This window comes from Topomyia yanbarensis, chromosome 2 (assembly GCF_030247195.1).
Source record: "Topomyia yanbarensis strain Yona2022 chromosome 2, ASM3024719v1, whole genome shotgun sequence".
NCBI classification, from domain to species: Eukaryota; Metazoa; Arthropoda; class Insecta; order Diptera; family Culicidae; genus Topomyia; species Topomyia yanbarensis.
This window is the reverse complement of record NC_080671.1, coordinates 367,978,556-368,005,954: the sequence shown is the minus strand read 5'-3', so window position 1 is coordinate 368,005,954 and position 27,399 is coordinate 367,978,556. Positions and strand designations below refer to the sequence as shown.

Sequence of the window (27,399 nt, the reverse complement as noted above, 5' to 3'; positions counted from 1 at the left end):
AGTATACACCAGAAACTGGCATATACGATATTTTTTATATCTTGCAATATTTACTCAAAAATAGTTCATTTTAGTAAAAAGTAGGGTAAGGAGGGGCAAATCCGACCGTTGGGTAAACCCGACCCCCCTCAGCTATCGCGATTCTGAAGCACTACGCGAACTAATATCAATGTTCTCGTGTAGAGCATCGAAAATAATTAAAATGGTGGTACACACAAAAAAATAATGAAATTTAAACGACATGTAAATCAATACGAATGTAAACATACAAAGATTGAATCAAAGCTTTGATTGAAAATTACGTGAAAATCAATGCACTCAATTGGATCATCAAAAAGCATACAATTTTACACTTTCATTCGTGTAATATTACATGTCATTCATTTTACAGCAATAAGCGTGTAAAAAATACATTGAAGTACATTGGCTTTCCTTTTGAAGAAACTGTAATTTTCAATCCATGTGTAGAATTATAATAAAATTCGTTGAAGAAAGCACGACAAGTCGTGTGGATTTTTGGTGGAACTTAATTTTACATTTATATTCATGCTCCAAATATGTGCATGAAAATAAACTTAAAATTACAAAATATTTTTTTCTGTGTACGACAGCGTTTTATTAGTTTACATTGAGATACTCAAACGACAATAAGTGTGTTTTTACAACATTCGATTTGATTTTTGTGCATCATCGACTACAGGATATTTCTGATTGTTAAAGTGATTGTATAAAAAATGTAAGTGGATTTAAATTCTTTGAATAAAGTCTTACGAAGTACATACAATGCTGGTCAATAAAATAGGTGTGAGATAAAAATACATGAAATTTTGAGTTTTCTCTAAAAATATTTTTATATTCAAATATTTAATAGTTAGGCACAGTCGTAAATATGAAAAAGAACACTTTTGTTTGTAAATTAAATGTTATGCTTTGTCGTAACTCTTTCTTCTCCATAAAATCCAAAAAAGTACCTGGTCAATAAAATAGGTGTATTATAATCCATTGCATTAAAATTTTACAAATCCAATGATTTTAAGACTTCAACATTTTTAACAACTAGTAACCTGTGTAAGCTCCCTTATTCAACCAAATTTTATTCATTTGTCTTGGCATTGAGTCATTCAAACGCTGATAAATTTCCGTTGGTATAGTGTAGCATTCCTTTTAAGCTGCTTCCCACAAACGATCCTTATTTGTGAAATTTCGATCGAATAACTTCTTTTTAAGTACATTCCGTAAATTTTCTACGGGATTGATGACAGGAGATTGGAATGGTCCGAAATTATAGTCACTTTATTATCCCGAAATCATTCCTTTACATACTTCGATATGTGTTCTTGGTCAATATTTTGCTGAAACTGTCATGTAATGGCACGTTATCTTTGGCATAGGACTGCATGACATCCTTTAGGATGTCCATCCTTTACCCTTGCATTCGAATCTTGCCATTATAGTGGCGTTGTGAAGAATAGGACCTGCGCCATTCCACCAAAAGCAAGCCCCAAACCTCATTGTTCTCGCCTCCGTGCTTTACCATATTTTGCGCGTGTCGCAGATCAAACTGTTTGCACTTTGGACGTTTAACGTTTCGTTGTGCATCGGAGGAAAACAGGTTTACCTTTGATTCGTCCCTCCGAAGGATATGTCGCCATTTTTTGATTCCTTCTGAACCAGGCCCATTAACGCTGTTGAAAAGCAAATTGCATTTTTCTTCAAAGGCTTTGGCTTCGAAATAGTGGAACCTTCTTAGCAATTCTTTCTGGAAGATTGGAATTTTACGGCCTACAGCGAACTGTTCTCGGACCTATCACTTTTCCAATTTGTGCTGAATTGGTCTTGGATGACGCGAATGGATCAGATTTCGTTAAAATTGCAATACGATGGTCAGCTGCTGTAGATGTTTTCTTGGGTTTTTTTTGCGTGTTTCCTTTTTTCAAAGGTTTTAAGGCATTTGTAATGAAGTTTTCGGAACGCCGCAGTGTATTCACGATATATTTATGTCTTATCTTCTTGAACAAAATTTCTTAGCAAAACTCGTTCCACTTGAGTACAGTGAGATGCTCGACCCATTCTATAACAAATCTTTGACTTATTCAACATTTAAGTACATTTATTAACACGCAGAATTCAAACTTCACCAAATAAAACGTAAAATGGAATTATTTAAAATAATAACACGTTAATATATTTCACACACCTATTATATTGACCACACGAAAAAGCCTGCGGCAGTCTTGTTTTGCATCTTGACAAAGATTGCAAATATAATCAGTGCCAACAACCCACTAGTAACTTTACAGATCCCAAGGCTTCTGTGTGCGGTAGATGTGATTGAGACTGCTGCAACTTGGTATGCGTAATTGAGAGAAAAACAAAATAATCTATCACACACCTATTTTATTGGCCAGCAGTGTAGATGAGTTAAGTCCAATAATATTAATATAATATATCTGTAATACTTGTACTAAATCAACCAAAAACATAGGCGGTCGGGTTTACCCCACCATTTTCGAAAACAGTAAAAATTAATGATTTCGTAAAGCGCCTGTATCTCAAAATTTTCCTAAGATACGAATGAAATACTCTACAAAGAAAGTTGCCCAAAAGCCTGACTTTTAATTTGGTATACGATACGATTTAATCCGATGTAAAATGAAAATTTTGCAGCCAAAACCATTTACTAGGTCGGATTTGCCACACCTTACCTTATATATATATATATATATATATATATATATATATATATATATATATATATATATATATATATATATATATATATATATATATATATATATATATATATATATATATATATATATATATATATATATATATATATATATATATATATATATATATATATATATATATATATATATATATAACATTCTAACGAAAGAAGCTTGAGGTTTAGTATACTGAGACAAACTGTTTTCCTTCTAAATATCTGAAAGTATTTCTAAAGTTATCTTAACGAAAAATCAAAACTGCAAAAGTAATATAGTTAAAACCATATTTTTAAGAAACACCTTAATTTTTTTGTTAAATTTCTTGTTAAATGAAAAGTGCAATATATGGAGTTCCAGTGTCTTCGACAACGTTTTTTAAATTTTTGGCAAACGGAGACACTCTATCTCGAATCTTTAAAAAAATAATTTCACGATTTTAATAAATTTAGAACTACTCTAAAAAATATGCAAAATTATATCGTGAGAACGTAACTATATATTTTATATTGTCCACTGTGAAAGTAATTTAAACATATTATCAAGGGTCAATTCATGAAAAACTAAAGATTTAACATATTTTTTCAGATTTCATTTTTTACTAACAGATCCTCTCTCAGAGTTTTTGAAGTCGAGCTCTTTTAACACATCAAAACTAGCTTCATTACTGATACTACCATAAACAGATTTTTTGAAAGCAATTTTGTGAAATTCTGAAAAAGATATGGTAATTGCCATTTTTAGTCAATGATGTAGTTCAAAAAGAATTATAATTCGTTTGCCACAACCAGTGAAATTGGTATTTCATTAACAGCGTTTTCGACAATAATTCGATATGCGATGCTATGAAACAAATTATTCCCCCTTAAAACAATATTAAAGTTTTCTGAAGATTATCTCAATTTTAAATCCATGCTGCAAAAGTCATATTAATAAACCAGTTTTTCTATGAAACACTATGAACACCCTTAACATTGATTTTCAATTTCTTGTAAAATGAAAAGCGTGACAGATAGAGCTCATCACATCAAACATTTCTTAAATTTGTTGTCTTACAACTTTACTGAAAGCAGTGTGGACCAATCTAGAAAAAAATTAAAAAATAGTTCTTTGGTCTTGGTAAAATTAGAACCACCCTAACTGTTGTTTTAACAAAAAGAAGGAGCTCGCAAGCTACGATAACTTTCTCAAAGACATAGAAAGGCTAAGTTGTTTAGTTTCAGTAAAAACCTAAAACCTCGAATTAAGTTACATACAGTTCATCTGGATAAAAGTTCAACAGTATTATAGCATCATGAAAGTAGGTCGTAAAGAATCGGTTCTATTTTATTTTATAATGAAGTAGTATCTTATATCGGTTATAATTTCAAGTCAATTTTCGAGTCCCAAAAATTTTACATTTTGCTCCGACAATTATCTTTCTTCTTTTGGAAAAATATAAAAAATCCTCCAAAACGTCAATAGAATTTTTCAACCAATCTGACGTTCACCTTCCCCAAGTCCGAACTGCGTGTAAAAGTTACCAGTCATCGAAATACCCCGCTATCAGACGTCATTCAAGCTGAAAATCCGATCACCGCGACAGTCGTAAATCATCTGCTAAATTAATCGCCTTAAACAACCACTTAACGTTTGCTCTCTGTCAACCGTATGGAATGCATTAACTGCACCCCGAGAAAGAGTGAAAGATCACAATCCAGATGGAGTGACCGCCGCTTCGTCGTCACCCCGTCCACCTATATGTACTTGTAGATGACAAAAAAATGCACACCTTGAACATTCATAATTACGCGTGTGTTTATTTTCCATTTAGTCTTGTTTTCATTCCATTTATCATTGAATCACTGTCGTGACTTCCTTCCCGCGATACACACAGTCCCTATCACTAGCATCACATCTCGTCTGTCGACCATACGACACGATTAAATAATTGCACCGCCGACCGTTGCCGCCGCCGACCAAACCGACGACAACATGACACTCGACTCCTACCGACCAAGCCGCTTCTCAAACAAACGCGAACAGAAAGTAAGCCCCATTTCCCGCGTCCACGGCTACCCTCTCCAAGGTATCGAACAAACCGGGTCGAGTGATTGTTGAGAATGTTCCATTTCGAATCACTCCGACTGAACCAATCTCAAATAATCAACCCACCTGGTAATATATCGTCTTGGTAGACCGTCGGCTCAGTGGTGTAGAACATCTTGCTTGCTGTCCCCGGTCCCCCTAATGGCACGGAAATCTCGGTCAATGCCGATTGCTGCGAGGGTGACATAATACCGCTAAATCATCGCCTCTCCAGCAGCTGATCTGCGACACGGAACTCACTCGTGATGATGACGCGACGGTGTCACACACGCCTTTTAAGCATCAATTGCACGCGTGGTTCGCCACTCACTCACCAAGATCCAAGAATGCTGCGGTTTCGTCGTATACACCAGGTAGTAGGTATGCATATCAGTTCAAGGGAGGTGTAACAGCAAACATGGAAGTAGCTGCCCCCGGTTTTGTTTATGTGGTGTGGCATGCGAAATTCTATACGCGGGATACTGGTCGTGGGAAGTGACATAATAAATCAATAAGAGAGATAACTGAACTAGCGGGGACGGAACTGCGAGACGCATGCCGGGAGGGGGGTTAATTTAAATTGCTTTTTGTCATATGTCGCCAGATACTGGAGACTGTCGAGTTCTGTATTACTAGCGAAAGTTGTGATACTTGCAAGCCGTGTTTTGTTAGGCTTTCTTGATACAGCTTCAAAATATTTTTGATGATTTTTTTTTTGTGCTAAGCTTCAAAATCATTTTTTTGTATGGAGATATGTAGTTGGTCTGTCATCAAAAAGTTTTTTGGCATTCTTAGAATCGCCACTAGATTTTTGCTTTGTTGTATGTTGAGCCGCAACAACCGGTATTTGTTATTTGGGCTCTTTCTATCTGGACCGCTTTTCAGTATAGATAATATGTCCAATCTAGGTTAGACGAACCCCAATTCATCTTGGTCTCTCTTTTTAACTAATTTTCTGTAGTTTACAAGTCTTACTGAAGATAAAAACTAGGGGGTGGGCGTAGCGTAGTTGGTAAATCGATTGCCTTGTACGCAGCGCACCTGAGTTCAAGTCTCGACCCCGCACAAAGGATTAGAAATTTTTCATAAGAGATTTTTCTAACACAGAGAGGCGAATCTCTATAATTGAAATAAAAAAAAGATAAAACTAGTACAATATGCTCTTCGTAATGCCGAACAAGAATGAATTGTCATTGACTGTCAACAAAAAAGAAAGAATTATTCAGAGCTCCTTTAACTCATTCATGAAACAATTCCAAGTCACACCACGATTGAGCCGAACGATCAAGTCTAGCAAACGTCCTTCGATTTATATGGGATTTTTCAACAATTTATATAATGGAAAATTAACTGTTAATACTGTTTTAGCTACTCAAGTAACCATAAGAATGAAGCCAATGTACAATATGGGCTCTACATTAGCACCGTAAATGCATATAGACACAGCCGTAAAGTAGTATCAGCGTCAGTTCTATATAAGTGCGCTTCAAAAATTTTGAAAGCATTTATATTTTACAGTTAGTGCTATTATAGAGCACATATAAAGTCAATAGATTTCTTAAATAATGTGGGTTTATAGGTTATGAATCTTTTCGTGTGAATTATATTCGGCAAATTTCATTGCATTTGAACATATGGCCATACAGCAAAAACAGCGAACTTACTGTGAATTACGAAGCTGGATACCTGTGTTCGAAACTTACTGAATTTAGTTTTTGTAGAACATCATTCATGAGAACCTAGTTTCGATAAGAGTATTTATTCATCCCATATCATTAGTCATAATGAGTTCAGTATTTTAATTTATCTTCATTCTGGTCACCACGAAAGTGTTGCAAACATTGCGTAAAATGACAGCCAATAGCATGAGTAGTGCTGATAACAGGCTTCTTAGCATTAGCAATGCAAAAAACGCACAATATTTCGCCTTATCTGGTATATCAGCACTAAAGACTTCTTAAAGAATAGTTTTTATGCAGATTTAAAGCAGATATAAGGCTGCGTTTTAATACTTGTTGGCTATTTGGCAAACTTAGGCTAAAGTTTTCAGACCGACGTCAGTCGTTTATTCTACCGCTTAAATAAGCACAGAAAAACCAAACAAATATAAAACTAAACTGCCAAACTAAGCTGTGCTCTTACTACAATGTTAACCTCAAAATGGCGCTGTTGTTAACAAACAAAATGTCGTATAAGCTAGATTTATGTAAATCTGTTAATTTCAAGACCACTGTTTTTACGGTATTCACAAACATTTATTTGGTCAACAGTAACGTATCGGGACGAATACAAGATACATACCGCAAACATTTTAAAATTATCACAAAAAACTTTGCTCAGTTAATCCTCCGGAACCGGTACGGCAGTAACCCTCGGTCGATTGCGCAGATGCTGGCTATCACCGACTTCTGGATAGCAGCTAGATACTTCTCCAACTTAACTTCCTTCAGGGCCTCTAATAGCTCTTCGGAAGCACTCCAGTCGTTGAAAGCATAACGGGAACAATTTTCGGAACTTCTTGCAACCTCCACTTTTCCTTCAACTCTACGGCTAGTGGGACATATCTAGCAATTTTTCCATCGTGAGGATCTATCAGATTGTGGTCCAATGGAACGGCGACATCGATTATGATGACTTGGCGACGACTCTTGTAATAGACCAGTATATCTGGGCAGTTGTGATGTAGGAATTGGTTCGATAGAACCGTGCAATCCCAGTATAGTGTGAAACGGCCGTTTCCCAGAGCACCGTCACAGGCAGATAACGGTATTTCGGAAAAATCTGCTTGAAAAGATTGTGTTGCAGCGCCAATCGCTGGTGCAAAATCTTGGCAACGCTGTTGTGACGCTCGGAGACGACACGCTGCAGCCTGCCAAGCCATCGCTGGTCTCGCGCGGCGTATGGCACATTCGGCAATTCCTCCTCGTCATTATCCTGTCCTAGATGGCTGTCTTGTCGGCCTCGATTACTAAACAGAGTTTACCTCGCTTGAGCCATAGGTTCGATATAGCTTGGTCAACGTACAACTGTTCCAACTGGTGGGGGTGAGCAGCGTGAACAGCTTTCTCCTTCCACCCTGCAATTTACTCCTCCTCAGTCTGCAGTTGTAGTTAAGGTTGTAGTTGGCTTGCTCTAAGTAAAGTGCGCTATAGTTACGGTCTGCAGCACAAACTGCTTGATATGCTCCATGTCGGTTGGTATTGTCTACCAAGTACTTCAAATACCTGGATGTTAACTATTCCTTCTCGCCCTTCATCCCTTGACAATGTGAATCTCCAGTGCGGACTGAGGATGGCGCAGGGCATTCCTGTTTGTTTAAACGCCTACCGCAATTTTCCCTCAAGATCTTCCAGGTCAGTTCGGCTTCATTTGATGATGCCGAAACTGCAGGTCAATGCGGGGACAGCAAACGTGTCGATTGCTCTGACTTTATTCCCCGCGCTCAGGAACAACTTCGAAACAAAGTTCACTCGACTCAAGAGCTTATCTCGTAGCTCATGCTTGATGTCGGTGTGGCCGGGGCAGCTGCCGGAATCCGAGAAAATTGTACGATATTCCACGAACTATGTCCCGAGTCATCTCGCCTTCGTCGATCGCGGAGCCACAATTGTAGACTAATCGTCCTGATAGTAGCTGAACAGATCGACATTTCTCTAGACCAAACTCCATACCGATGTCGTCACTAATTCTTTCGACTACTTTGATGACTACTCCCAGTCGTTCCGTCGAGTCAGCATAGATCTTTAGATCGACCACGCAGAAGGTATGTGTCATCTCTTCCGGTGAGCTTTCTCTATATTTTATACCTTATTGATAGCCATGCCCAGGGTTCATCGCCAAACAAAACCAAAGCGGTCTGAAGGAATCGCTTTGCAATATCCCACGCAAGATATGAAACGTTCTACATCGTAACACGTCTTCCCCACTTCTGAAGTGCAGTGTTGTCGTCCACCTCTCCATCACCTGCCGCAGGAACCTCACGACTACTGGATCAACTCTATACATCTCCAATGCCTTGATGAGGAACGAGTGCGGTATGGAGATGACTTCTTGTAATCGGTGTAGACCATACTAAGATTCCAGTGGTTATACACATCAAGAATGACTGCAACGGTGATGGCTTGATCATTCGTGTTTGTTTCTCTTGCATTCCTTCTGCTCCTCTATCAGAATGCCATTATTTTGCTCACAATGGGCCCATACGTATGCGGTGATGATGATTCTCAGGATCTTGTACAGTCTTAATAGACAGGTAATTGTTCTGTACTTTGGTGGGTGGGACGTATTGCTGTCCTTGGGGAGAAGAGTACCACGGGTCATGAACTCCGCCAATAAACGTAGTTCGTGTAACGCCATCGTGGGATGTACAACAATCAGCTTCTTGTACCAAAAGTTTTGGACACCGTCCAGGTACCGTCCAAATTCTTAAGGTACCGCGTAGCCTTGCGTACGTCATTGTCTTCGACGGTGACAGCTGACATTTCGTCAATTTCTTCGCTTGCTCATTTCTCCTCGCGCCGAACTCCCGTCATTGCCAGAAGACCCACCCTTTGATCGGCAGCTACTACGCGATTTGGTTAAAAATGGACGAAGCGGTTTCGAAGTACCGCGACAAGGACCCAATGTCGCGCCCCAGGATCCCGCAGCTTCAGGGTGATAGTCTCGCCGATCTTTTGCCGTCCCTGTAGCCTTCCAATAGCGGCACGTTTTTTCGAAACCCGACGCTCCATTCTCCGCTGCCATGAAGGTACTCGCTTTTTCGGTGATGTTAAAGCGGATCGCTTCTAGGTGTATGTCGGTATCCTAAATATCTAACGACTGCCACTGCAGCCGAGAATACTATTAGCTGCAGATCTTCCAGGTTCAGCACAAATTCCAGGTGCACTGGAAGAACTTTACCGTTCAAGACGTGAAGTGCGCAGGTCACCCTAAAGCTTCAGGATCCTGGGGCGCGACATTGGGTCCTTGTCGCGGTACTCCGAAACCGCTTTGTCCATTTTGAAAATCAAATCGCGTAGTAGCTGCCGATCAAGGGGTTGGTTTTCTGGCAATGACGGGAGTTCGGCTGCAGATGCCTCCACCAGCACTACATGTTCGCGGCCCTCTCTTGCAAATGACGCGCTCAACCTTATCGAACTTTGCCTTGACATATTACTTGCTCTATTGTTCTTTCTATGCAACACTCTGCACTTCCTGCTGAATCAGATCGAATTCCGCTGAAGTGAGCATATTGTTGCGGATGATCGATCTACGCTTTGCGTTCATTGTGTTCTGATCAAAACGTCCGGCAAACTCTGGGTACGCTTCATCAAACATTTCGAGTATCTGAGGTCGTCCGCTCATGTCGGTCTCAAGCGTTGTGCAAAACAGTACGCGTGGATCATGAATTTGTTCATATACGTCTCCCACATGATCCTACACCTCTGCGTTCCCACGAGGGTGAACGACTAGTGTCTCCGAGTCGCAGCATTACTCACAGGTGTAGCGTTCCTTCCCAAGTAACAATTGAAGTTTTATAGCACGCTATGCAGTCCAATCTAAGTTTTATGAGTGGCTATAAAACTAGCATAAAACCACAATGGTTACTAGGGTTGCTACGTGTTGTCCATGGTTTCTCTCTTCGTCCGTTCATAGTAGTAGCTCTTGGGACACGTCCCATCTGGAAACCCGCTGTTCCACCTTTAATTTCTGGTCGTTCGCATTGTACCCCATACTAAGTAGTTGGAGTACCGTCCTCGGGCGATCGCATGGCCAAAATTCTTCTAGTTCGTAGCCCTACAGTTTGGTAATACCCAGTTCCCCCTCCCAGTTGTCAGCATAGGACCAAAGACCCCACTGGGGTTGGATAACTAATATTCACTTAGGTTGCTCGTACTCCAGCTGGTACCACGGGGCGGTGGAGATAGGTGTTCTGTATAAGAGGTGAATGACTGCATGTGGGGGCCTCGAGTAACACAATATTACAGCTTTACAGCCTTTTTTTAAAAGAAAAATAACGGGATATATCATGAACGTATACGAGAACCAAAACATACAGAAAAACAACTCGAAAAAACTACCATTTTGCTGCCATACACTTCACCGTAAACACTCCGCGCCATAAATTGAAGGGAAATGATTGCTGTCACACTGGTAACGTTGGAACAATATGATATGATGCTAAATGTGCCCTTAAATCGTTATTCACAACACTGGACACTGCAGGTTTTATTTGTAATATAATTCGTAGGCAGATGTTTTAAGGTGACTGACAAGGCGCTTTTCCAGGAGATCGTGTTGACGCCAAACTTTCCATGAACATCGAAAAGTTTGTACCTGTGTACAAAATTTCGTTCACGCGTTCAACCTCAAACATGCTTCGTCTCGATGTACAGGTTCGCTTCGAACATCGAACTCAAGCGAACCAAGTGCAAACTACAGTTCAAACATCCGTGTACGTACACCGGGTGCGTACACGAGAACGAGTCGCACAAGGCAAAAAGAGTCAACGCTAGTGATGATGAGAGGGAGAAAGAGAAAACTGGTGCCACGAACCTATGTGTACGTACACCGTGTACGTACATGGGTATTTCGGTTGTGCAGGCGAACATGTGCACAAGGTTTGGTGCAAAACAGCGTGTTTGAGTTCGTACACGAAGTGTGGGTTTAATATGAGCACATAACCAGAGCGAACATTGTGTACGATGTTCATTTGGGAAAACAGATTGACGCTACATGTTTTAAGGTGACGGATGGATTTCTAGGAGCGGTGAACTGGTTGATAAATTGTTGAGTACGGCGCATATCATTAGATTGGAATTAACGAATTCCACGAAGATCCGTCTGAAAATCATTAAAATCGTTACCGACCATCTTAGATTCCGGTGAAACTTTGCACGTTTCACCGTCATGGAAGACTAAATATTTTCCACAGGCAATAAGATTATTTTGACTCAAGAGCAACTTTTCAAAAGGGCGTAAACGTTTCTACATGTATGAATTTCAAAAAAAATTGTTCGATTACTATATTTTATACAGCAAAACTATCTAAGAACGAGTTACAGGGAATGAATACTTCTGTCTGAAAAAAATATACACTGAAAAAAATGTTGCGTTATTTTTCAAAAAAACAAAAATTTATGATCAAAATTTAAATTGCGAAAAAACCCATTTTTTTAAATTTTTTATATTTTGTTACCAAAAACCTAAAGAGAAAAGAAACATTTTGAATGTGATTGCATGATGGAGAAAAAATCGGTAAAAAAGTTTTTCTAACAATAACTTCTTACATGTTTTTAAATTTCATACTAATTGACATAAAATTGTAATTTTATTACAGAATATAATTCTAAGCACCATATAAAATCAAAATGCATTTAGTAAAAATCTTCCATAATTCGATAGATTTCGAGATATTTGAAATTTTGCTCCTTCAAAAACAATTAATTCGTGTAATTATGCTCTTTTTAAAAGTTATTCGCGTTACCCCATCATAAAATGTCAAAAATTTAATGTTTCTCGTTTTAAAGACGTAAAAGCAACTTTTTTGGTGTATTTGGATCATGGAGAAGCTTTCAATAAAAAAGTTTTCCTAACAACAACTTTTGACTTACTATTTGCAGTCAAAAATACAATTTTCTTTTTGAATATGATTCTAAAGGCCATTTTAAATCGAAATGCTCTTAACAAAAATTTTCTAAAATGTAGTAGTTCTCGAGATATTTTAACTTTTGTTTTAACAATACAATTATTTTGTTTTATTACGACCTTTTCATGAAAAATTTTAAAAACATGTGCGAAGTTGTTAGAAAAACTTTTTTACCGATTTTTTCTCCATCTTTCAATCACATTCAAAATGTTTCTTTTCTCTTTAGGTATTTGGTAACAAAATATAAAAAATTAAAAAAATGGGTTTTTTCGCCATTTAAATTTTTATCATAAATTTTTGTTTTTTTGAAAAATAACACAACATTTTTTTCAGTGTATATTTTTAACAGACAGAAGTATTCATTCCCTGTAACTTGTTCTCAGAGAGTTTTGCTGTATAAAATACAGTAATCGAACAAAAAAATTTTGAAATTCATACACGTAGAAACGTTTACGCCCTTTTGAAAAATTGCTCTTGTATCAAAATATTCCAATTGCCAGAGAATATCATGGAGATTCATACAGTGATCACACTTGCAAAGTTTCGTTCGAATCGACGATGGTCATATTTTGCGGTCGGCCGGTTTCTCATGGAATCCCTTAGCATCCAACCATACATCGAGTATGGATAGACAGCCACACTTCTGCTCTATAATCCCCTGATTTGCCATTAAATTTCTTGTATCTCCTGTAATTTTTATCTTACCATTCATATTTTTCAAGCTTTCACTTTACGCTGAGTTAAAATCCCACGTATAAATGAATTCTCTTGAAAAAGACCGGGTAAAATGGATGTCGGAACAAGATTAATCATCGATGAGAGTTCGATTCATGTTCAAAAAATTATACGCATTGAACTCGGACGGGTAACATCCGATCTTCTTTCGGACCAAAGATAAATACTCTGAAGCTTTCGAAAGAAATATTTACCAACTACATGTTTGACCAGATAAACTCAGCGATAGTGATCCCCTGTCTAAAGCAAGCAAATGACATTACTTCCGACAAGTCTTTTATGAAGGACTACCGTAATTACGTACCCGTTCACATAGTTGCGATCGACGGTGTAGTTACCGATTCGATCTGATCATGCGTGCGGTAAAGGCCTGTTTTAAGGATACCTTTCTTCAGTGAGTGAAAATCGTGTGTCCCTTCAAACTCGTATCGGGTGACCTTTAGCGCGATTTTTTTGCCTAATTACATGTTCTAAGACAAGGTTCGTCTGCGTATTCGTACCGCGCGTCACGTTTTGTTCTAAATACAATAAAACGATCCAAATTTTACTGCTCCTAAAAATTAGAAATTAGATTCATTATAAATGCTAAAATCTTTCTTCTTGGGAGGCCACCGAATTTAACAGTTCGAGGAAGCGCTGATATAAAGCTGAAGCAAATAGCTCCTGTTTTTGGAAATTTGAGTTGGAACAAGAGCCTTACAGCGATTCCAGGAGCATCAAAAATCCTAAGAGGCTCAACATTTCAACCAGAGATGCATCTTCGAGCAGGATTGGTTGGGCCTAGGTTGAATACCGAGAACTTTATGATTTTGGGGAACATCTCTCGGCACTGAGGAGACTTCAATTCTCACGGTACTGTATGGAGTTTTCTCCACGATGATAAACAATCTAACTTTATTCACGAGATATGCTACAGCATTAAGAAGGTGGCCAACGTTCGAACAATAATTTATGATTTATCCCCACTTATTCTATAAAGAAGATCAAGAGTTTGGCGCCCCTCTAAGGATAGCGCCCTTGACGGAGGCCAACCCGGCAACGACACGCTACGGGCCTGTGCTTATGAAGAAATAGTGACATATAACATACAAACTTCTAGAACATTTGGCAGCTAGACTTGATCGATTTGGCTTAGACCAGACACCTCTGGTATGAATAGGGATCGACATTTTTGTCACTTTGTCAATTTGAAGCAAAAAAATATGGGAAAAGTACAAAGAAGGATAGGTAACGTAAGAGACATAACCGGAGTGAAGTAGAAACCATTTCCTGAGGATATGTAGAATGCTGTAGTTTTTTCCAGTCAGTTTTTTCTAAATTAATTCAGTACTTCAAACATCGGAATCAGATATAGTTTTCTACAAAGGAAAATATTGAATAGGAATAGCCGATGTTTGACACTTGTATATACCGTCTGCTATAATGCTTTCAGTATTAGACAGTTTCACCATAGCAACAAACAATCCAGAAACAATTCATAAATACTCTCCCGAAGTAGATGCTACGTCACTTTTAAACACCTGCCTACGAATGCGGTAGATGTTTCATACTCTGCCCGAGAAATGCTGTAAATTTATTGTTTTCTCACATCGCCTTTAAAAGGTGTTTTGAAGATCAACTTTTTTATATATGTAACACAATACATTTCTAAATCTAGCTTAAAATTGGTGAACATTTTTTCTACAAAATGATGCAAAAATTGTGTGATTCCGTTGTGTACAATGAAACTTATCGCCGGTGAAAATCTCTCGCTCCAGTTTTTTAACGGGATTTTAATGCAGGTCCTACATTGAATTATACCAAATGAGCAAATTTTCTTCAATGCTGCATTTTTTTGCATGTATGAATCGTAAAATACGGCAATCGATGAAACAGTATCCTAACCAAAACTTCTCAAATCGAGTGCCTTGATTATGATTGTACCATGAAAAAGAATTCGTTGAACAAAGAAGCAAGTGCATGGACATTGATAAAATAGGGATGACATATATCCTTGGTAACTTGAAAAACGAACTGACAACTGACTACATCTCAAAATACATTCTATTCCATCAATTGCATGACTCACCATTCACCGCACCATGTAAATAAGCTTTTAGATTATGTGTTAACACAAAATGTTTAAATTATGTGCCAACAACAAAACCAACCACCACAACCTTTCAAAATTTAGGCAAACGGATTGGCATGTCAAGCAAAATACGTCGCCGGCTCCATTCCTTCCTTCGCGGCTGACACTAGTCTGTTTGTGAAAGCACACGCTTACTAAGCGCTACGCCACAGCCTGCTGGTCTGTCGCACTAGAGTACTAAATGCACGCTGACACAACGCACACAACCCTGTGTTCCAGAATTGGCAATGGCAGCAACAAAAAACCACAACACAAAAACCTCTGGATCGAACTTAGTAGTTGCGATACTATTGTTAAGACCACTTACACTAACCAGTTCACAAACAAACAAAAGTGCGGCCGATACATATATGTTTTTCTTACCATTTGTTTTTAACACACAACAACGAGCACAGACTGTTCCAGCGATACGACACATTTTCATCGAGCGGCTGCGATCAGTTGTTGATACACAAACAATGGCGCGTGGGCTGCTTTTATTTTTATTTTGAAAACGTTCTAAATTGGTCACTGCATTTGCTCGAAAGTTAACTTGAGATTAGTGGTAGTGATGATAGCTCTAGCAAGCCAACCTTGAAACCGTTCACGTTCAAGGAGGCTGAAGCAAACCGGCAAGCATCGCGGTCGTCCGTCGTCTGGGGGAAAACGACGGTTTTGGCATCGATTCAGCAGACTTGAATGAAATTGAAGAAAAAAATCGCTGTTGGCTCAATACCAACGTCTAATTAGGGGCTCGGATTCCCAGACGATGTTGCTAATGGAACTTTTGCTTCAACTTTCTTGCTTTTATGTTTTTTTTTCAATATGAAGCCTTGCCCCGTGACAAAATGTGTTGTAGAGCTGCTCGAAATTTATTTAGTTTTTGTTTTACGATTGGTTGTAATGATCTTGAGTTAATAAATTTTATTAGTTTTCTAAAAAAAATACAATATTCCAATTGGCTGATGCATGGTGTTTTCTTTTGCTATATAAGTGTGACTATTCTTTTGTACATATATATTTATGTCCTAAATCCCTAAACCTTCAACTGACTTTGCTACTGGTTTGAGAAATATTTGTATATATATAGATATATTTAAACAGTTAAACAAGGCAATTATGCCATATTACAGGTAAGACTTCGAGTCGATGACAAAACAATGCGTTTCCTAACCTAAAAGGTTGAAGTTTCAAATGCGATTTAACAAAATACAATTGTGCAATGAAAATATGATACTTACCTTCGTCTTGTGACATTTCACTTTTATTTTGAAAAAATCTTCTGTAGCCAGCAATAACTGGCTATATTAAGGCAATATTAGAAAATAATTTCAAATGTTTCGAATTGACTATTCTAAAGTAAATTTGTTTGGGTCTATTCTCAATTCCTAATTTATTAGCGATATTTTTAATATTTTTATTTTGACGTTCTGTCATCAAGACTTAGGTAACTGATCGTAATAATGAGTGGAATGATCGGAATGTGAAAAAAATCAATTAAATTTTTTTCAGAGCTGGTTGGCTTTATTTTCAAAAGATTTTGTATTATTCAGAAGTTTTTCTTATTTTTAAGTGATTCTCATCTTTTGGATCTCTATCACTTCAATATAATTTCAAGTTATAAAGTTTATTCATATAGCAGGGACTCCTTTCGTTTAAAAAATGATTGGTGTCAAATTCAAGCTATTATGACCAATTCAGGGCCGTTTTCTAACGTTATCAAGTGATGAATTACTACTAGGATCGGTATCGTCACGGTAACTAATCTTAACTTTCCAGATCTAATCCATAAATCGACGTTTTTTAGGCGTCAGCTGTAAATTAATTGCTAAATATATGCTACGAACAGTTTGGTGGAGCACCGCTTTCTTCTTAAAACTACAATCTATCGAAACACATTTCACGATAGCTTTTCATTCTACTACATGTAGAGAAGTCCGGGTAATTTCACCATTTTGGTAACATTTTTAATTTTGTTGAAAAAAGATCCGAATCTGCTTGTTTCGATTTCTTTGCATTTAAATCGCTTCATAAATACGGCAATTTACCCTTTTAGAAGGACTTCCCAACCCTGCACTTAGGACAGAATAATACGAAGAAGGAGATACTTGAATCCTGAATAATGGGAGAACAAAGCAGCAGAAACATACAGAGTATCCAATGGTGCTAAAAGAAGCTTTTTACAGATCATGTCGTTCCGAATCACAACACTTACGCGTTCTAGTTTAGAAAACAGCCACCAAACTCGTTATACAATTCCCTCTCTCTCTGTCTGTCTGTTCCTTCGCAGATGCTTCCGAATTGGGTAGCCAATCCTATCCTTTGAAAAGGGTAGATACATCTACATCGAGGATAAAGCACGAAAGCAAGCTATCCCCAGTGAGACATTTACGGCGATATCCTCATTCGATTGCATACCGAAAAACCGAATGCAATCCATCTAACAGTTCGATTAAATCTTTCTTATATTTCAAAATGAATTTATCATTTGAATTTTAAAATTAATTGTTCTGCTACATTTATATGAAACTGTTATCAATAACCTGCTTTGCTAAACCGTACCCGACTTCAAGTAAATAGACAAATTGCGCTCTAAATCGTATTCAGAGTTGGCAGCACCCTCTCAGATTTTATTGAAACCTTATGTACATGAGAACTTTGTCACAAAAAGCCACTTTGTATACTTTCTTTTTCCAAAAATGATCTAGACTGTCTTTTGAAAAGGGTCAATTTTTTACCAATACCACAAATCCTACAAAAATGTTGTAGGAGGTATTTTCACAAAATTAGTCAAAGTTTCGAATAAAAATATTGAAAAAATTCTTCATCGACTCCAACACTAAAAACACTAAAAAATCGATTTTATAAATTTAAAGTCTATTTACAAAAAAAAACATCTTTGATTTGGATGAAATTTTGTTCCAAGATAGTTAATTATGTTCCTTACCTACCGTCAAAAAATTAAGTTGGGCAGTGTCAAGGAAAAAAAAGTTAATTGAAAACTGTTACTTGTGCAAACTGATTGTTTTAGCGCATTTTTCTTCAGGGTCCATAGCCCACAGACCAGAACCCAGAATCCCGAAGTGAGAACCCAGACTCCAGATTCCAAAGCCCAGAGTCCAGAGTCCCGTGGAGAGAGATCAGAATCCAGAGTCGCGAGTTCTTAACCCAAAATACTGAGGCGATTCTAGAGTCTAGAGTCCAGAATCCAGAGTTCTGTGTCCAGTATGCAGAGTCCAGAGTCTATAGCGCAGCGACCAGAACTCAGAGTTCCGAAGACAGAGCTCAGAGTCCAGAATGCAGAGTTCCGAGTGCAGAATCCAGTGCTCAGATTCGATAATCCAGAGTTTAGATTCCATAGCACAGCGAACAGAACTCAGAGTCTCGAAGAGAGCCCAGAGTTTCGAGTCCAGAGTCCATAGTTTAGAGTCCAACGTTCAAAATCAAGACCCAGAGCCCATATCTTAGGGACCATAGTCTACAATCTTGAGTCCATAGTACAGAATCTCGAGGCGAGAGCCCAGAATCCAGAGTTGAGAATGCAAAGTTTAGAGTTCAGAGTGCAGAGAACAGAGTCGAGAATCCTTAGTCCAGAGTCCAGAGCCCAGAGTTCTCAACCCAAGTTACTGTGGTCAAAATCCAGAGCTCTGAGATTAGAGATTAGCCCGAAGTACTTAATCCAAAATACTGTGGCAAGAGTTCAGACTCCAGAGCACAGAGCCTAGAACCCAGAGGTCAGAATCCAGAGTCCATAACACACAATCTAGAGCTCAGAGTACAGAGACGAGAATCCTGAGACCAGAGTTCAGAGCTCTGAGACCAGAGTCCTCAACCCAAAATACTGAACCCAATGTCCCGAGTTCAGAGCCCGGAGTCTAGAGCACAGAGCCCAGAGAGCAGAGTTCAGAGTCCAGAGTCCCGAGGAGAGAGCCCACAGCTCAGAATAGAGCTTCCATTTCCCGACGGTTTTCAGCTTCCCGGGATTAGGGAAATAAATAATAAATTTCCCGGGAAATCCCGGGATCCCGGGAATACATAAGAAAAATAAAAAGGTAAATGGTTTTCTTGAAAAAAAAAAAAAGAATAGATTGAAAAGTTTGAAACCCGTTTGATTGCATGTATATCTGTCGTAGAAGCAATTGTCAGAAAACGGAGATTTGGTGTCCTACACATCATTCAATCATTTGATAAATCGTCATTAAGTTTACGTAACATCAACTTCTTTTGATGATTTTTCTTGAATATATGTATAACCTAAATTTTGATAATTACACTTACGATTGGACTACTAAACGCAGCTGCTGGAGTTACTGTCCAAAATTGGAACTCGTTGTACTGATATGATGGAATGTGATCAATTTAATGTAAAGTACCTTCTTTGGTAAACTTGAATGAAAAGATTGAGCTGCTTCAGGGTATTGTGCAGTTATTTCCGATCAAATGAGAAAATGTGATATATGGAATCCATTTCCGTCGCAGTAGGATCAGCATCATTCCGAATTAAGTGTGAATCAAAATCAAGCAGATGATGAACGAACTGTGCAGCGATGGATGAAGCCTACCATCAATTTCATGTTACCGGCGAGTATCTGGATTGTTCGATATTATCCCTTCAAAAATCCTGTCTGCATCCTTGAAAGCGACATTCAAAGGGTTTGGATGCGCATGATATTGGACAACTACAGCGTTATGCATTTCTTTTCATGCATCCCAAAATGTACAGATATTACAGTTACGGTATATCAAATTAGATGAAATATGCATTTGATGAACCGACCAAATATTTCTGCAGATGTTTTAGAAACATTCCGTATTTTAAATAGCGTTTGCGTTAAGCATGATATTACTACAAACCATCCCAAGTTTTGCAACAAGTACTCATCGATTTTTTAAGAAATTATCGCTGTTTCAATTACTAATTTGATTGCAAGCCCTTTCATTCAATATCTAATTATTAAAATAAACTTTTAAAAGAACTGTTAAAAAATCGGATCAATCAGCTCATCGGTTGCAGAGATATCGTGCGCATCACTAACGAAAGGAAAAGCTTCGGTACAACGGCCGGCAAATTAATCCTTTTTTGCATGAAAATATCAAGATTTTTAGCGGTGTTTTGAATAAGGCTTGGACTATATACCTAAAAAATCACAAAAACATATCAGCGAGCCTAAAGATATATAGTCCATTGATCTGCAAATCAGTTGGAAAAGCACAATCTGCATTCACTGCTCACTCCAAATATTTGCCGGTAAAGATATTTCCTACAGAATTTCTTTCGCAGAACCTAAGCCGTTTGGAATAAATCAAAAATCTTTTTTCCCGGAATTACCCAATCCCGGGAATGAGAAAACACAATTTCCCAGGAATCAGAAATCCCGGGAAATCCAAAAATTCCCGGGATGGAAGCTCTAGTTCAGAATACAGAGACCCGAGTGCAGAACCTAAAGTTCAGATTTCAGAGTGAAGGATCAAGACTAGGGTTGGGAAAACCGGAGAATTTAAAAAAAGAAACCCGGTATTTTTGGTATTGGAAATGAAAAAACCGATAAAACCGGTATTTTAAAAAAATTACAAACTGTGTTTACAAAGTAATCGCTCAACATACAAAGCATTATTTAACAGAGAACATGATTTGCTCTCAAAGTACTCCAATATCAAAAAATGCTTTATGAATGTTGATTTGATTACTCGTATAGTATTGTGAATCTGTCCTAATCTGGTCTGGTTAGCATCTGGTTTTTGTATCGTAGTATGCAAAGCGTCGTCGTTTATTGGTCCATAAAGCACACTGGTTAGCTAGATGCAGTCGGCGTTCCGAAATTTGAAAAACTAATTCATGGAAAATCAGAGCTGAAGTTATTGTTTTCTGGTTATTCAAATGCTCGGACATAAAGGTGGTGTTCACCAGAAATTGGAACTGGTTTCAGTCTGTCGAAAACGAAAACGCTATAGGACAGATTGATCAAGGTCAGATTTGCCACTGGTATCCAAAAATGCTATTCGAACACTCATACTCGATTTATGAAAGCGCGTGAGCATAAATTCCGCCTTGTCTTGAAAACCAGTGCTTTGTAAGTTCTATGGTAGGTCTGTGCGTTATAGATTTGCCAGTAGTGTGAATAAAATGAATTCAAAATGGAGTATGTGGGAATATGGAGTTGATTGATTTTGTCTTGCAGATTTTCTTGTTCCTCCATAGCTTGATAAGTTTTATTTGACATGTCGGATTTTTGGGGGTCTTTAAATTATGCTGTAGGGGAGCCCGGGGCCAGTTGGCGGTTGGGGTAAGGTCTATTTCCCGAACGATTATATTTTTCGATAGCGCGTGAAAAGAGCTTTCAGTATCCGTATAGATATTACATCTACTCACAAACAAAAGTTATTTTTTAAATAGTTTTAAACAAAATAAGCGGTTGGGGTAAGTTGGCGGAACTATTTACAGTGCAAAAAAGTTATCAAAAAATTTTATTTCTGGAATTCACTCCAAAGTAAGAAAATCTTTTTCTTGTCTATCTCGTCAATATTTATTCCGGCCAATCGAATAAAGAATTTCGAAAATTTGCTTTGGAATAGGGAGTACGCGTCAAAGTCAAAATACCGGGGTATTGAAACTGAAATATAATAGCAAATTACGGTTAAAATACACGTTTCTTGAAAAGACATTCAGCACGTTCCAAAAGGACCCATCAAGTAATTGAACGCATATTTATGTCTCTAAAAACGGAGACAATGCATCAAACACTTTAAGGTTGTACAGAGAAAGGGTAAAATTCGCAAACGAAAAAAGCAGTTTTTTCCACACCGTATGTCAGATCTTCATAAAAATCAATCAGCAATACTGTACATAAGCTGATTGATTTTTATGAACATCTGACATACGGTGTGGAAAAAACTGCTTTTTTCGTTTGCGAATTTTGCGCATTCTCTGTCCAACCTTAAAAAAATCAGAGATGTTGCCAGCAGGCTGCTCTTTCATGCCGCGTGTATTTTGCATTATTCCCCTGCTTATATCATTATTAAAGAGTCCTAAAACAGGCAAACTTACTGTGCATGGGACCTAATATGAAAACACTAGCAAGTGAAAAACTTTTTAGAGTGCTTTAAAGCTGTGCAACAATAAAATCCTTTTATTAATTAGTCCTTCCTAACAAATTACCGAAAATATCAGTTTTTTATTCTTATTGAACCGGTATTTCGATATAAGATATTTGGACGGTTTTACTGGTTTTCGGTAACGGTAAAACCGGTACTCCGAACCCTAATCAAGACCCCAGATACCAGAGCCCATGGTTCAGAATGCACAGTACAGAAATTCGAGGCCAGCGCCAAGTCCATCATCCAGCGATGAGAGTGAAGAGTCCAGAATCTAAAGTTCAGTGTCTATAGTCCAGAGACCAAAACCCAGAGTCCCGAGGGGAGAGCTAAGAGTCCAGAATCCAGGGTCCCGAGTGCAGATTCCAGAGTCAAGACTTCAGAGTCTAGAGTTCGGATTCCTGAGTCCAGCATCAAGACCCCAGAGATCACAGTACAGAGTCCATAGCACAGAATATCGAGGCCAGAACCTGGTGTCCAGAGCCCAGCGGAAGAGTGCAGGGTCCAGAATTCACAATCTAGAATCTAGATTGACTGGGTATTTTTGGAATGGTCTTGACGAGTAGGTGCCAGAAATTTATGTCTGCCGCCATGTTGAAATCCAAGATGGCGACTTCCGGACGTAAATTATTACGATTACACTTCGGATTGCTTTTCTTTGCACAGCACTTAATACTGTTTATTTTGGATTTATACAATTGATCCACATACTATTTACTAGAACTGCTCTTCACAACTGTTGTTACTAGACTGCTTTAAGGCCTTTGCTCAATAGTACTGTTATTTAGTGAAATGAGTATTGATGTAGGTAAGGTACAGGTAACCAGAGTAATATGCCATATGAATACTCAATTCGTTACTGATACTTTTTGCATGTATCAGAGAACTAGTAGTTGGGAAATTGGATTCTGAGATGATTATGACTTTCATTGGTTTAGTTTTCGATAAAAATTACACTGAAAAAAATCTGTTTGGGCAAGAAAAAGTTTTTTTTCAAATTACTTTTTTTCCTTGAAAGTTACCAACTTGACGGTAGGAAGGGAACATAATTACCTATCTTGGAACGAAATTTCATCCAAATCACAGATGGATTTTTTTTTGTAAATCGACTTTAAGTTTTTAAAATCGTTTTTTAGTGTAGGAATCAATGAAGAATTTTTTCAATATTTTAATTCAAAATTTTTACTAATTTTGTCAAAATAACTCCCACAAAGTTTTTTTTTTAAATCGTTTAATCGTTTAGCTTTTGACGTTACTACATTACATTACGTTATAATATTAGTACCCGTTTAGCACCTTGTATCCCATCTTTATGTTACCAAACATCCAGTGACTATGATATTACAAAAATATCGAGAAATAGAGAAGCTTATTTGTCGTACGAAGATCCTGTATTTAGCAATCCTTTCTAGAAGTCTGTAGGACTCGCTTTCCCTTGAGTTTGCAGAACTACGCAAAAATTCTAAGAACTGTTTTCAGTTTTATAGAATTTCCCTGAAGCTTGTAGTGTAACACTCTTGAAGTTGAAAGAACTCTCCTAAAATATCTAAAATGCTTCGGGACTTATTCTTATTATTGAAATCCCTTAAGGTCGTAGGGCTGGTTTGTAGTACGAGGAATATGCCTAAATTTGCTTGGTAGAACGCGTGCGCCAGAAGAAATTCTGTGCCTGGAATCGGTAGTTCAACCTTGAGATACGATGAAATTCCCTGAAAGATTTTTCGTAATTCCATAAAACTTTCTTGAGATGTACATAAGGGTTCATCAAACTTCGTCTTACTTGAATTTCCTAGAAATGTTCTAAAAATTTCCCCTGTAGTTTGTTGGATCTATCTGAAATTCTTTGGTTGTTTCGAAGTTTGTAGGTCTTTCCGAAAGTTTTTAGGATTTTTCGGCAGCTCGCTTATTCTCAAAAGATTATAGGATTTACATTTTAAACTTCCCTGAAGTTCGGCAGACCTAATTGAAATTAAAATAAACTTTTTTGAATTAGTGCCAACCCGAATAGAAATGTACAGTAACAATACCATGATTTTCACTGTGACAGTACAGTAATTTTACAATAATTTACAGTAAGTTCTAGTGTTTGGCTATAATACAAAAACTATAAACTTTAACGTTTCTACAGTAAATTTCAATGTAAAATCGACTTTTACAGCAAAAAAGGGGGTGGTTATGTATCTTAACATTAAAAAAATCGATTTTTCCATGCATTTTTTTCTCGAAAACAATAAAATTTAATGTGAATTTTTTGTATCAATTTTTTGCTGAACAGTAAAATTGATGGTTACATTGAATTTTATTGTAGAACTGCTGCGAGAACACCGCGTCCAACAATGTTGAAACAGTAATAACTATAATATTTATTGATTTATGATTGTTTGTAGGGTAAATGCTATTGTAATATTCTATCCGGGAATACTTTAAGATCTAAACAACTCCCTCGAGACGTATAGCGATTCTCTTGAATTTTCTAAGTTCCCCAAAAATTCGTAGAAAATAAATTAAAAACTATCTATTTCCTGTAGATAACAACAATGCTAGTAATCGTGATAGAGTGAGTAGTTTGCTCAATGTGCATAAATGTATTCCATAAGAGCTTTTTTAACGGGTTAGTATCATTTTGTTGAGATGTAAAATTGAAAAATAGTTCATACAGAATGTTCAACATAAATTTTAGGAACGGTATTTCACATGTTCTCTGCTATTATGAAAGACTGCAAAAATACCTATCCCTTTCTCTGCAAATGATTATCAGTTGCGGTAGACCTCCGACCCGTTGAACTTCGTTTCGAAGTAAAAGCGATTTCCATTCCTTTCTTTTACCACAGGAAAGATAAAACGGACGAAACCGAAATTCATCATTCCATGGGTGGTCTCCACGGGATGGGGCCAGCACACGTATCGATTCGATGCACGTGCAGCGCAAAGAAAATGTCCTTGTCGACTCCGAACTGACCTTCCTGTGTGTAGCTGCGGCTGGATATATACATACATGTGTGTTTGTGTGCACGGTCGGATTCGCCGGAGATTGGCATCTGTTGCAAACTTTGGGCACAAATAATACGATTACGAAGACGAAAATGGTAGCGACATTCCATGCCGTATGATAGAATGGCTGTACGCCTGTTCGTTTCGAAACAAAAAAAGGCATTGCATTCGTTAAAAGGTTGGGTTTTGATAGTGTTTGAAATTCAATTACAGTGGATCGATTTCGTATTCGTACACTTCCGGTATGTTTCTTGCGTGACATATGATTTTAGGGCATTAAAGCAACTGTCAAAATACACTTTGGAGATGAATTTCGAAATAATCGTTAGTCACTGAGTTCATATGCTATCACAGCAGTAGATGAAAGAGATTTTTTTTCCTTATTATCTGTCAACAGATGTGCTCACCGTCCTGGAACGGTTCGTCTACGTCAAAGTTATCATCGTTTAAACTAGCTTTATGCTCACGATCAGTTGTTCTTCCTTGCCCTTTTGTACATACTGGTCACGATCATGAACTCACCGTCATTACTATTGGCTTCCTCACGGATGGGGCTGGCTTTTGATTTGGGGGGTGCTGGACGCTATTTTAGCAGTGATGCGTTCAATATGGCATCTTCCGCGAAAGGTTCACTGTCTGAATATAGAGCTATGATGTGCCCTTGATAGGTGTATTGCGTGGTTTGTGTAATTTTGGTTCAGTTTGGTTTGACCGGTCGTAGCAATGTTAAAAAATTCAATGAAGTTCACTTATAGTATCATTTTTTTAATATATTTTCTTGGAGATGAAGAAATTATCCACGTTTGTAACCAGGAGATAATATTGGCTCTAAATGGGTTGCAACAGTATTCCATATTAGTTATTGTTAGAAAAATCTCAAATCATGCATTCTAGGAATTCGCATTAGTCTGTGTTCCAAATGAACAAGTCTATTTTGGAACTGTTTGACTTAAATTTGCTAGAATGAATGCCAGTCAAATAAATATAGCAGAACTAATTTGAACTTTCAGATAAAAAAAATCGCTGAAAACACTCGTATTTATTACTAATACCACTTATTGATCAATCTGTTTCTTATGTTGCTAAATAATCGAGTAATCGATTAATAGTGACCAATTAACCCTCAAAAAGGCAAGCTAACATTGTGACTTCAAGAAGCATCGCTCCTGAGACCCAATGAAATCAAAAGGCTCTTCTTTGGCGTTTAATCAGTGAGAGAATCGAAACAAAAGAGATTATAACTACTGGAGGTCGCATGTCGCTGCTAATAATGATAATTTATCATCTCGCTCTTACATATGCTTGGCCCATTAGTTTGACACATATTGCCCCGGGTACACACATGGCATACAATATGCTGGAGCAAGACCCCATATTTCAGTCCGTGAATACATGGAGACAGTAGCGCTTTGCTCCCTCTAGTAGTTATAATCTTCTTCCTAAAACGCTCGAACAATTGTATTTCAAATCAGCTTGCCTTTTTGATGGTTAACTGACCTAATCGACGAGCACGAGAAAAGTATTCGATTCTTGATTAATCCTAATTAATTATTCCTTAAAATCATGCATCTACTAGCATTATTAGTTATTCGACTATCAAATCAATTCGTATGTTTATAATACTTCAAACAATAATCATTTGTATTACGAAGATGATGATTATAGCTTCCTTATACTATCTAGAATAAGTCTTTCTTCCAACATGAATTTATACTTTTCACATAGCGGTGTGCATCGCTGTATGTATAGTGAAGCATACGAGTTTGAAAAAAAAACATTTGCTGTTCTCCGAAATAACTAGCACCATTAACTATATGCAAACCTATAAGTAAATAAGAAAAAGTCCGGTTCTGAAAATATGTTCTGTACTTGTTTAGCGACTACAACTCTATCGCTCTATCGAGATTGACGGTGATTAATTAGATCCTGACCAAGGCTGATTGGTTGAGCTAAATGATTCCGATTACCCTGTGCGTTATAGTTAAAGAGAGTTATAGTTTTTCAATCATTCTCGTGAGTAGATACTTTAATACACGGAAAACCGATTC

The 27,399-nt window shown here is 37.6% G+C and overlaps 1 protein-coding gene across 3 annotated transcripts in view; it reads left to right on the top strand.

The window, feature by feature from the left end:
• Nucleotides 1–27,399, top strand: part of LOC131684464 (fructose-bisphosphate aldolase) — a 110,278-nt gene that overhangs the window by 58,163 nt on the left and 24,716 nt on the right. For 2 of the 3 annotated variants that reach the window (XM_058967370.1, XM_058967371.1), the window contains exon 6: nt 15,332–16,234. The exons of the other annotated variant lie outside the window; for it this stretch is intronic. In XM_058967370.1, coding sequence (XP_058823353.1) covers nt 15,332–15,427 — 96 coding nt within the window. In that variant the 3' untranslated portion in view covers nt 15,428–16,234. Of the gene's footprint in view, nt 1–15,331; nt 16,235–27,399 lie in introns of those variants that run through there. 3 annotated transcript variants of the gene reach the window in all.